General features: G+C 52.4%; 1 protein-coding gene across 2 annotated transcripts in view; it reads right to left on the bottom strand.

The window, feature by feature from the left end:
* Positions 1–8,979: 8,979 nt before the first annotated feature.
* Positions 8,980–12,671, bottom strand: part of CNTFR (ciliary neurotrophic factor receptor) — a 39,516-nt gene continuing 35,824 nt past the window's right edge. For both annotated transcript variants that reach the window (XM_081152239.1, XM_081152240.1), the window contains 3 exons: positions 10,272–10,452; positions 9,711–9,879; positions 8,980–9,631 (listed from right to left, as the gene is read on the bottom strand). In XM_081152239.1, coding sequence (XP_081008365.1) covers position 9,631; positions 9,711–9,879; positions 10,272–10,452 — 351 coding nt within the window. In that variant the 3' untranslated portion in view covers positions 8,980–9,630. The remainder of the gene's footprint in view (positions 9,632–9,710; positions 9,880–10,271; positions 10,453–12,671) is intronic.

Here is a 12,671-nt window from a genome sequence, read left to right as displayed (position 1 = left end):
TGCTTCCCACCAAGAGGTCCCCAAACCCGTACACTTGACATGTCTACCTCTGAGAGCATCTGCCCCTGATTTGCTCTGTGACTGTAGGCAAGTGACTGAATGTCTGAGCCATGGTTATTATCAACTTCTGCAAAGCCAGTGCTAACTAGATCAATAAACAGTCCTACCATCTCTCAGTCAATAGGGGTTGTACAAGACTCTTCCTTCTCCCTCCCCTCCCCATCCCACATTCATCAAGACTTGGTGACTATGTGCTCAAAAAAGCACCATTTTCACTGCCCTGGCCCTAGTTCTTCTGTCTGCTCTCAGGCCTCCCAAATCATTCATTAAAAACACTTCACTCAGGTCTGCTCATGCTCTCTGCCTCCAAGGGTTCCACAGTCTCTTCCCTCCTTACCCTCTCCTCTGCACACCCCCCAGAACAGTCTTTCCCAAACACAAACCTGACCAAGTATCCCCAGCTCCCAGGACCCCCTAACACTTGGCAGAAGCCCCTGGTTTTCAAAGCCCAGACTTCCTGGCCCCATCTCCTCTGCAGCCACTCTGCAGGACTGACCACAGGAAAGGCCTCACCATTCCTGCTTTCCCTCCCATCCTTCTGCTTGTCCCCCCAGGGGTAGTAGGTGTCTCTGCCTCTCCACAGTGCCCCCCTCCACACTGGTATGTGTTTTTCTGGTGACACTGAGCCCAGTGGTGGGTGTGCTCAGGTGAGTAAAATTGGTAATGTTTCTCTGTTTTATAAAAACAAAATATATATGCTAAATAAATATATATTGCATAACAATGTGAATATACTTAATACCATAGAATTGTACACTTAAAAATGGTTAAACTAGTAAAGCAAAACAAAAGGAAGTGTAATTCCTCTCCCAGGTCCCAGCTCCTGGAACCAGCAGAAAGGTCATTTTGTGGGCTCCTCCTCACCCCATCATCCCCAACTTTGCAGAAGAGTATTTTATGCTGTGAGTCACGTGATCCCTGCGGAGATGCCCAGATTGGGAGTTCAATGTCCAGGATCCTCCCTTCCCAAGCTCACCCTGCCCCCACTCCTAGAGCATCATTAGGGAGTGTTTGTGGATCCCACCTGTCCATGCAACACAGACCCCCCTCATTTGGGGGGACTCTCTTAATTGCTTTGCCCCCTGTCCCCTATCCTTAGCATAATCCCCTGAAGAAGCGTAGGCTTCCAGAAAGCCAGAATCAGAAAAATGTCCGTGGCTGACTCTGCCTTGGGTGTGAGATCCTCATCCTAAGAGACAGGGAGGAAGAAGGCCCAGCCTTCTGCCTAAGACAGGAAAGGGGAAACTGTGGCAGGAAGTTATCCCAGCACACCAACTCCTGCTTCAGGCGGCCAAATCCCTAGGGGCAGAAATCAAAAGGTATCCTTCACTGAATATACAGACGTAAACTACCACACATACACACAAGCCACTAGGTAGAGGCCCACATACATACAAGCAAAGACACATGTACACAGAAACAACAAGCCTGCCCACAGACACAGGCAGGCACATGAAAACACACCCACATAGAGACGCACATGTCTAACACTCGCTACACACATATCACATATCCAGGGAAATACACATAAAGGAGTTCATAGGGCTACATCACACACACACACACACACACACACACACACACACACACACACACACACCTACTGACAGACTCACACAACAGCGAATGTTTCAGACCAATGACTGACGAAGTTAGAGATAAAGACACAGGCCACTTTTCTGAGATTAGGGGATTGTGTATATGTGGAGGACAGGCTGGGGGGAGGGGGGAATAGGGAAGGGAGAGATCCTGACACCAAGGAAAAGGAGTAATAGTTATTTACATAGTACCAACTACTCGCCTAGCCCTCATTTATTCATCTGTTCATTTAATAGTCAACAAGCTGGGTCCTCTGCCGGGCTAGGTAGGCAGAGAGGAAGACATCTATCCATCAGCAACTATAACACAGAGTGGCGAGTGCTGTGATGGGGGATGCACTGCCCACCCCTGGGCAGCCTTGGAAAGTAGGTGATGTCAGGGAAACTTGAATCAGATATTGAACAAGTAGGAGTTAGGATGAGAGATGGATAGGGAAGTCATTTTGGGCCAAGAGAACAGCTCCTAGGAAGGTGTATTAGTTTCTTGTTTCTGTTTTAGCAAATTACCATACAATTAGTGGCTTCAAACACAGATTTCTTCTCTGACAGTCTAAAGGTCAGAGGTCTGAAATCAGTTTCAGTAGGCTCGAGAGTCAAGGTGTAGGCAGGGCTGGTTCCTTCTGGAGACTCTGAATGGAGAGTCAGTGTCTCCTTGCCTTTTCAGCTTCTAGCAGCTGCCTGTATTCATTGGCTTGTAGACTCTCCTCCATCTTCCAGTCTCTGCTTCCATCATCCCATCACCTCCTCCTGCTTTTTTTCTATTAGAATGTTTGTGATTACATTGGGGTCATCTGATAATCCAGGATAATCTTCCCAGGTCAAGATCCTTAACTTAATCACAGCTACAAAACCCCTTTGCCATATAAATTAACATTCACAAGTTCTGGGCATTATGACGCTGACATATTTGGGGGCCATTATTTAGCCTACCACGGGGGGGGGGGGGTGGCATATTATCTCACCATCTTCAAAACATCCTCTAAGGTAAATCTTGTTATCCCAGATTAAAGATTAGGAATCTGAGGCTCATGGAGGTAAAGTGATTTGCCTTAAACCAAAAGAAACAGATGGATGAATAGGTAGATAGATGGATGGATATTCTTCATTATCTTTGTCAAATGTTACCTTGGAGAAATCTGAGATCAGACTGAATTTCCCCTTGTATATGACTTGCTTTTTATGCCTAGGTTTTTAAACCTAGGTATAAAAAATTCTTATTTTATCCTCAAAGTTTGGTAACTAAATCAGTGTGTCTTAATGTCAATTATTCTGTATCAATTTTTCTGGTATATAGTGTGCACTTTCAGTCTGATTATCCAGTTCTTCCTTCATTTCAGGGAAAGCTTTTCTGTATTTCATACCTTAATATCTTTTTCCGTTCCATCTTTGGGACCTCTACGTTAGGGCTCCCAACAATTATGCTTATGGTAACTTGTCTTTGTCCCATCTATTAACATCATTCTGCTTGCTTTAATATCTTTATCGTTGACCATCACATTTACTCTCAGTATTCATTACCTTGATTTGCAGCCACACCTATTCTGTGTTTTTGCTGCTTCTAGTTTATTTATTACCTCAGTAATGGCATTGGTTTTGGTCCTTTATTATTTTTCCTTAGTTCTATAATCTCCCTTTTTATCTCATCCTGTTGCTTTACTATCTTGTCTTTGAGGCTTTGTTCTATTAATTTCTTACTATAATTAAGGCCCTCTCTAACAGGAAGAACGTTCCAGGAATCTGCTTTTATTCCTTTGGTGCGTTTTCTTCTAGATTGGGTTCTTCATCTGTGTTTTGTATTCTGTCTTCCTTGTTCCTTTTCCTTCCTTCCCCCCTCCCTCCTTCCCTCCCTTCCTTCAACTTTCCCTCTTTACTTCCTTCTCACCTATATTGTGGCCGTGGTTTGTATGCCTGAAGGCCATGCCATTTCCTCTTACCGCTATCTACCATGGCTCCCTTTAGCAGGCCTCTCTCCTTGCTCTAAAATGTAGGGCCTTGAGTTCCTTTTTATACTCTCTAGACCAGTTTATCTTTCCTTGGGAGCTATGGTTTGAAAGCTGGCTATTGCTTTCACACACACACACACACACACACACCCCATTTCTGTGGCTGAGGGTGGCTTGGCTGGGGCCTGAGTGCTGTCTCTTCTCAGAGGCCGTTAGCTGTCTTATTCCAGCCGGGGTGTGGGGCAACATCCCATCCTGCAGGCTTTGGCACGTCCCAACTGACTTCAGCTCCACACTCTGGAAAATACCAAGCCGTGGCAGCTCTTCTTGCCTCTCCTGGGGGTCTCTTGAAGGAACATAGGGGCTTCTACTTATGAAGGTTTTTGTCCAGACTTTTCCTAAGTCTACTTCCTCACTGAATGGTCCACTTCCCTCAGATTACAGCATAATAGTGAGAATTCTCAGTGTTTTGTTGACTCGCCTTTTCTCAATGCTACTTTTGGGCATGGGGTGAGGAAACATACCACTCATTCATTGAACCAGAATCTTCTGTTATGTTCCTTGGCTATCACATTTTTTAAAATCCTCACCCGAGGATATGTTTAGAGAGAGGAAGGGAGAGAGAAACATCGAACCCAAAACCCAGGTATGTTCCCTGACTGGGAATCGAACTCATAGCCTTTTGGTGGATGGGACAAGGCTCCAACCAACTGAGGCACCTGGCCAGGACTGGCTATCACATTTTTAAGGTTTATAAAACAAATTTCCTTGTTTGGGTGGACTCGAGTTTGTAGCAACATTTTTTGTTTTGTTTTGTTTGGCTTTTGTTCATTTTGTTGGTGGGGAGTAGGGTGGGGCGGGGTGATTCTGTGCCGGCTTCACTTTGCTGTTCTAATCCAAAGATCCCTAGTCTTGCATGGTCCGCACGTCTCCCCTCAGACCCTCTATGGGCAAGACCTTAGCAGCTCCCAGTCCCAAGCCCCTTCAAGTCCCTGGGGTGAGAGAGGCCCACAGCACTAGGCCTCAGCACATAGTGGGTGTTCAGTCCATGGTAAAGAGGGAATAAGCAGGGAGTGTTTCATGAAGGCAGCCTCAGAGGGATCTCAAATGCTTCACAGAAGAGCATCTGGGATGGGCACAGCAGGAACCTACGTGTGGAAGTAGGAGAGGTAGAAACAATAGGGGAACAAGGCGGGAGGCGGTTCAGCTGGAGGAGAGCCAGCTGAAGGGAGCAGGAGAGACACTGGAGAGGAAAGAAGGCAGGGCCTAGGCATGCAAACTGGCCTGGGGGCTGCCCCTAGGTGTGAGCAAAGCACTTAGCTCTGGCGTCTGGACTCTCAGGGAATACTGTGGTGGGCGTGGGCAGGGGCAGGGGCAGGCACAGGCAAAGGCACAGGTAAGGAAGCCTGGATTCTGTCTCTCCTCCCCATCTCTGTCCCTCCCAGGGAACCTTCTCTGACTGCCCTACTCCCACTGCCTCCCTGTCCTGGTGCCCCAAGGTGCTCCTGCTCTCTTCCATAGCACAGGTAAGGCCTTGGCCATGACCACACTAGGTACACTCTCCATCACAGGCTACACATTAACACACCACAGATGTGCCCCTGGTCACCTAGTCACTCAAAAATACAATTACATGGTTGTATCCCATCACCACCCACTAGCACATGATGGTGCGGAGACACACGCTACTGCAGGCATACTTTGCACACTGTCTGGCTCCTGCTGTGGGGCCTTTGCCTCTGATTCTCCCGAGAGCTTGCCCTGCCCCCTGGTGGACAGTCCCCAAGCCACTGCCCTTCTGGAAGGACCCTAACTATCCACCCCCTTCTGGGTCTGATTCCTGCCCCAAGAAGCTTCTACCCTTGAATAGCCTCTTCCCTCCGACTGGCATTCAGACCAGGCTCCCTTGAATCTACTCGCACATAGGTCCTCCTCCTCCATCAGACTGGTGCTGTCAGGCAAGGCCTTCTCAATTAGGGTGACCAACTATCCCGGCTTGCTTGGGATTGAGGGGTTTCCTAAGATTTGAGATACTCAGTGTTAAAACGGAGAAAAATCCCAAACAAGCTAAGATGAGTTGGTGATCCTATCTTCAGACCCATGTGCCTTCAGCGTAGTCTCTCCTCAGACTGGAACCTTCAGACTCTCTCTAGATTGGCCTACCCCCTCAGACTGGCCCTCCCAAACAATATCGCTTCAGCAGCATGTCCCAGACCAGCCTCCCTTCAGAGTAATCATGTCACACAGGCCGTCTCAGACACACTCACCTTCAAATTAGCCTTCCTCATCAGAGTGCCCCTGTCAGACAAGGTCCCCTCCAGCCTCTTTCCTCAGACTGGCTCTATCAGATCCCCCCCTCAGATCTTCCCCCCTCTGCCCTCCTCCAGAAGACGGAATGGTGTGAAGATTATACCCCAACTCTTTCTATCCCCAGGGCTTTAGCCCAGCACCCCCAGACAGGTGCTACGATGTGAGGGTCAGGTTCAGTAGCTCTGGGCTGTGGGCAGAGTGAACAGTGGGCCTCAAAACATAGACACGCAGGTGCAGGGTGCAGAGCTGGGGATCGGAGCCAAACATTCCTTTCTCTCCATGTGAGAATGAACTTCCTCAGAGTCCTAGCCTAGGGAGTTAATGAGCTCACCAGCTCTGGGGTGTTCTCAGGGCCGGAGGCTACTCAGGAGGGATTCCTGCTTAGTGTCTCCTGACCACCTCCCTCTCTCCTGGCTGGCTGCTGGAAGGCAGATGTGGAATTTGTGTGCACAGATAGACGCCTGCCCAGGAGCAGGAATGAAGGGCAGGCAGGTGGCCGAGAGGGGGCAGCAGAAGCCAGGACAGTCCCCGGCTGAGGCCAGAGAGGCATAGCGGCCACCGGCTGGGGTCTGGACCAGCACAGGAACACACAGAGGGAGGCAAAGAGAGGGAAGGACTGACAGAATTGGAAGAGACACAGAGAGACAGAGATGGAGATGGACACAGAGACAGAGACAGGGAGAAAGGTAGAAAAAGGGAAGACTGAGTGACAGGAGAAACAGAGAGGCAACAACAGGGATGGAGACAGAGAAAGAGATGTCTAGAGACAAAGAGGGCAGCTGAGATAGAAGATGGAGACATAAAGAGACAGAGATGGGATAGAGACATAAGGATAGAAACACAAGAATGGGGACGGAGACAAAGACAGGCAGAGATAGGAACGGGAGAGACAGAGAAGAGATGGGAATGGCGTCAGCAAGAAGATAAGGGCAGAGACAAATTAATGTTATAGGAATGGGGCACAGAGGGGGATCTCTATCCCCAGAGCACCTTGGGGAAAGAAAGAGAACTAGTGAGTTGAGAGGCTGGGCTGCTATGCACATTGGGCCTGGGATCCAACCCTCCCCCAGCAGCCCCCCTCAGCAGTGTTTTAACTCTGGATTCTGACTTAGCTCCAAAAAATGATGTCTGTACCTATCCCCAGCTCCCCAGAACCACCATAGGAAATAATGGATGTGAAGGAAGAGCACTCAGAGGCAGCAGATAGCAGTCAAGTCCCTCCACGGCAAGTCCCTCTGTGAGGTCAAGGGCCAGGACCCCCAAGGAGGGATGACTCCAGGCCCAGGCCCAGTCTGGTTAGAGGTATGACACTACCCTTCCAGCCACCTTGAGGCTTGGGAAGGGGCAGGGTCTCTCTCTCGGGGTTGGGGGCAGGGAGATGCCCCAGTCCTCCTTTCCATCAGCCTCCAAGGCTCCAGCAGTCTCCCTCTCCTCCTCCTCCTCCCCAGGCCCCACATAATTGCTTTCCCATGTTGCTAATGGAGGCCAGATTGCTGATGCCCAAGCCCTGGGTGGGCGGCTGGTGGGTCAGGGTTGACCAAGGCTCTCAAGGCAGGAAGGTAGCAAAGACCAGGGACCCCATAACTTTGCCCTCCCACCCCACCCCAAGGACAGGGAAGGGGGAGGCTCAGACCCATCCCAGGAAGGCAATGTCCTTGGCAAGAGTTGGTGGTCCCTGTTCCCTCCACAACTACTGGACCTGCAGGCTCACGCCCAAGCCACACCTCACAGGGACCAGATAGGCAGGCAAAACCGGGGGTCCAGGGTACAGAGGCAGGTTCATAGCTACTTATCAGATGTCCACCCTGGAAGCTTCCTCCTGTGAACAAGGAGCCATGTGCTCCCATAGCTGGGGCCATTCCGCTTGAAAAGCCACAGGCCTGTCTCCCCTTACATCAGGCCTTTGCTTTCCATGGGGTCTACCACTTGGAACACCCCTTTCCTTTAGTCCTGGCTGGTAGGAGAGCCAGCCACCTTCACTCTGAGCCCCTCACCCGGCCCCAAGTCCTGTCCAGGCCTGACTCATCAGTGCTGAGGACTGTGACTCCTCTTCCCAGAGCCTGATCCCAGGCAGGCCTGGTGAGACCAGGAAGGAATGTCTGAGGGAAAGGATTTGAACTGGGGGGGGGGGGGGGTGGTATATGTGGAGTTGCAGTGTCAGTACCTGTTGTGGGAGTGTGTGCCCAGGTTCAGTGTGCACATGGCCTTGACTCTACTTCTCTTTTCTTGTTCTAGTCACTCAGAGAAAAGCCATGCCTAGCTCCCCAGATTGGGGCTCTAGTCTAACACTTTGCCCCCACCCCCAGCCAGAGGTCCCTATCAACTTGGCCCCAGCCCCAGGCATTCTCAGCTAAGGGTTCACAGTGAGGTGGCTTCTACAAGTAGGGCTAGACCTGAATAGGCCTGTGGCAGCCAGCGGCCCCTCCTCTGAGGAGAAATCAAAGGGATGTGGAGTACCAGTTTTGGAACTAGAAGGGTGTGGGCAGGGAATAGAGATGGATTAGGCACCCTGTAAAACCAAAGCCGATTGTCCCAGGCTCACACTGAGTCCTAACTGTAATCTAACCCCGGGGTAAGCCACATTTCCAGTCCTGAAGCACAGGACTGACCCCTAGTCACATTCCAAGTGGCCGCCTTCGTCTGCCCATGCCCAGGATGCCCTGTATTCTGAGCCCTGTGGCCTGGCTGAGCCCCAGGCCTGACCTGCTAGAACTTCTGGACTGTGTCTCCTGGATGGCAGAGAGACAACCGCACCCCTGCCCCAAGGATGAAGTCTTGCCTCCTCACCTTGCATCTCTGCCCCAGTGGGTCAGACTCATGGAGGGCAGCTCCAGAGATGACCCTTGACAGGCTTCTGCCTTGCCAGGACCCAGAAGCCTCCAGGACTGACTGGATACCATATGGTACTGCCTCTCGGAACCCCTCATTCCCCACAAGTCTGCCCCTGACCTCCAGGGGGCCTTACCCTCCAGAGAAGCAGTCTCTCTCCAACTATCATTTCTTCCTCCTCCAGGCCTGAAAGAGGAGGGTTCCTTGGAAGAGGAATACCTTCCCAAAGCAGGTCTGTTCCAAGGACTCATGAAATGGTGACGTTTAATGAGAACCTCCCCACTCCCCACCCCTGTATATACATCTATAAAAAATTCAAATACAGCAAGTTACCATTGAGTCAGACTAGGAGGGACTGACAGGGCATTAAATACTGTGGGGTCGGAGAAGGGGAAGGGGAGGTTGTACAAAACAGGAGCAGAGGTGGGGGACTGAAAAGTATGGGCGCTGGGGGGAGGGGGATGGCTGGGCCCCCCCAGTGTCAGGAGCTTATAATCTGATGGTGGCAACAGAGACCCTGGGACAGACAGGAGGCTGGGGCAGGAGGAGAAATTGTGGATGTGAGGGGCTCGCCTCAGGCCCCCCAAGGGCTCCTGGGAGTCGCTGGCATTGGAGGGTCCAGCCCAAGGGGGCAGGGTCTGGGTGAGGTGTCTTTGGTGGGTGGGTTAGCTGCGTGGTCCTCCTCCCCTGAGGGAGGGTGGAGGGCCGGTGGGGTGTGGTGGGGCTAGGGGGCGGCAGGCCCGGGCCCGCCGGGGTCTCTACAAATTGTGTCTGAAAAGAATGCAGAAGGTCCTCCTGCCCGTGTGCAAAATAGAAACGGGTCTGCGGGCTCAGCTCCGGCCTCCTGCTCCTCTGCAGGTGCGCTGGCATGTCCTCATGGGATGCCGGGCTCTAGGGAGACAGGGCAGGGGGCTGTGAGGGATGAGGGTGGGATGGGCTCCCCTCTGCTGCCCAGCCTCACTTGACTTACCAGATCAGGAGACTGTTGGCGGTGGCAGCAGCGGCAGCCAGGGCCAAAGTGACAGGGACACTGATCAAGAAGGGTGCTGAGGGTCTTCCGCCGCTGCCCAGCTCCCCAGGGTCACAGATCTTCGTGGTGGGCGGGGGTGCCAGTGAGCTGGTGGTGCTGGTCGTGGTCTCTGGGGAACATGGGGGAAAACTCAGGGCAGGGCCAGGGCTGGAGTACCATCCAGATCTGGGGGTTCACGAGGAGCACTGTTCTACTTCCTATATCACACCAGTGCTGCCTCCCAATCGGACAGCCCCTGCCTCCTCTCTCAAATATGCCCTGCCTCCCCCATCAGGCAGATCCTGTTTCCCCAAGACTCAGAGATGATCCCTCCACCCAATGGCCTCTACCAAGAATGTCCAGACAGCAAGAACCAGGAACAGCAGGACCTGGACAGACAAATGGGAGTGTGGCGACCCCGGGGGCAGAGGGTCCAAGTGCCAGGAGAAGTTGGAGGGAGCAGGATAAAATCAGGCAACAGTGCAGGCTGACTGAGAGCACAGTGGGTGGGGGCAGGCTCACCAGGAGCCTGTGCCTCTGTGGTGAGGTGTCGCGGCTCCTCAGTCCAGGGTGTGGCATGGGCGGCCACGCTCCAGTCGCTCCATGTCCCAATCTCATTGTCCTTGGCCGCCACCTGGATGATGTACTCCTTCCCAGCATAGGCATCCGTGATGGTGTGTGCTGTGCCATCGGACAGCTCCACCTGCAGCCAGACCACAGGGGTGGGGGGTGGGAGGTGGGAAGGACCCCTGGGAGTAAGGAGAGTGAGGCACCCCCGGAGGAGGTGAGAACACTTCTGGGGAGAGTAGAGTGAAGACACCCTTGGAGGGAAAGAAAACTTCCCTGGGGGAGTGAGGGGATGTTGAGAATATTCCTGCGGGAAAGTAAAGACATCTCAGGGAGGAGACCCCCCAAGTGGGGGGAAGATGGTCCTGAAGGAGAGGAAGAAAATCTTTAGGGTGATTGGAAGCACCCCTAGGGGTGAATAAGGAGAACTTTGCTCAGTGTTTGGACTCTGCTGTCATCCCAGCTCTGTCACAGTCTTCAGCCTGAGACCTGACCTCAGTCCCAGCCTGGAGGTGAGAAAGGATGGCGGCCCTCTCCCATCAGGTAGCAGTTTAGAGGGAAGGTTACAAACACAAATATGGAGCTAGGCTGCTTGAGTCCAAATTTTTAGCTCCATTCCCTACCAGCTAGGTGACCAACTTACTTCCACAAGCCTTGCGGTCCTCATCTGTAAAAAGGTGTTAACGATCTATCTCTCAGGGTTGTAATAAGGACTCACGCACATGGTAAGCACCAGACTTCACTCAGCTCTGTCATCATGAGTTCCAGTTCAGAGCCTGGGTTCCTGTGTGCCCAGTGCACCCACCAGCCTGGCCCCATCTGGGCCTCCCCCACAAGAAGGCCTCAGTATGGTTACGGCCCTGCCTGAGGCAGAAAAGGGTGGGGGGCAGCTCCCAGGGTGGCAGGACAGCAGAACAGCTGCTCCATTTCCTCCTTGAGGCATCACCACCCCACCCCCGCCCAGCGGCCTTATCGTGCTGGTCTCCCCCATACTGCAGGCTGGCCTGCCTGTCCAGCGCCCCTCCCAGGCCCAGGCTGGGCTCTGGTTCATCTCAGCGGCACCCGCCGCCTCATTAAGCCGCCTCATAAACAGGGGCAGCCGGTGGGGGCGGAGGAGGAGGGGGCTGCTCTGGGCCACGTCTGGCCTCAGGGCTTTTTTGGTCCCAGTTCCAATCTTCCCCTGCCCCCCCACCCCAGAAAACTGGGGTCTGGGCTACCCGACTTAAAAGGCTGTGAGTACATGTATGCGTGTGTATGTGTATTTGTGTGTGTGCAACTCAGTCCAAGTGCAGTTGGAAGCCCCTCCAGTTCCCTCTGAGTCTGTGACCCTGAGGCAGGAGACACTGGTAAAGGTCAGGGTCAGGGTGAGAGCTGCTTTGGGCCCAGACCTGAGTTTAGTAAGCTCTACTCCCAGCCCTGGAAGAACGGTGGGCCCCACAGTCCCTCTTCTCCTAGAGCTGGGCTCCAGTTCCATCTCTGATCCCCCAGTCCCCTTTTGTTCTGCAAAGACTCCCTCTGGCTGAGTAGCCTGAGCTCCTTCAGCTCCTTCTCCCTTGTAACAGGATTCGGCCCCAGGCCCCTCCTTTGATGATCTCTCAGACCTCCACATCTGTCTTTCCCCAAAGGGAAAGAGCTATAGGGAGCAGATCAAATTACCATTTCCTTGGTGGGCTTATGGTGGGCACCATACTTCTAGGAATATGTCCCAGAAGCCCAATGCCCTCTGGCAGCCACATCTCCTAGGCCTGGGCCCTTCTTGCTAGGTTGTCACTAATCCCTTAATCCACCTCCTTAAGAGAATGGATCCTCAATTGGCAGGAATTCCCTAGTCGCTGGCTTTGGCCTCACCCCTGAGTCCTCCATCCAGTCTCCTGGCCTCCCTGTTGAGCTAGGGCCAGAGCAGAAGACACTGGGAAGGGAAACCCAAGTTGGGTCCTAGTATTTGCCTCCCCCTTGTCCATGGGAAGATAGCCCCTACCAGGCTTCATGGTGCCCATTCTTGCACAATTCCTGGCCTATATCTCTCATTTCCTCCTGAAAATCCAAGTGATCGTTTTTCTCTGCTTTCCCCTCTGCACCCCCCGCCCCCAATTATACACCTGCCTCTCTCTAAGATCAAAAATTGAGGAGAGCAGATTCTGTTCAGAGCAAAACTCAAGTTCAAAAGAGCCATAAATCTGGCCAACCGCAATGCCAACGAGACATGGAACAGAGCTAGCACATGCCACAGGCCACACATATTCTTACTACAGAGCCCCACATATTTTACTCTGCCTACCTTAGTGTGGGGGTCAGCTATGCCCATGGTGCAGGCAAGTGCATGGTTTTGCCATGTTAGTCACATTCATGTATGGA

Source organism: Miniopterus schreibersii, assembly GCF_964146895.1.
Source record: "Miniopterus schreibersii genome assembly, chromosome: 11".
Lineage (NCBI taxonomy): Eukaryota > Metazoa > Chordata > Mammalia > Chiroptera > Miniopteridae > Miniopterus > Miniopterus schreibersii.
This window is presented reverse-complemented; position numbering and strand designations above follow the sequence as displayed.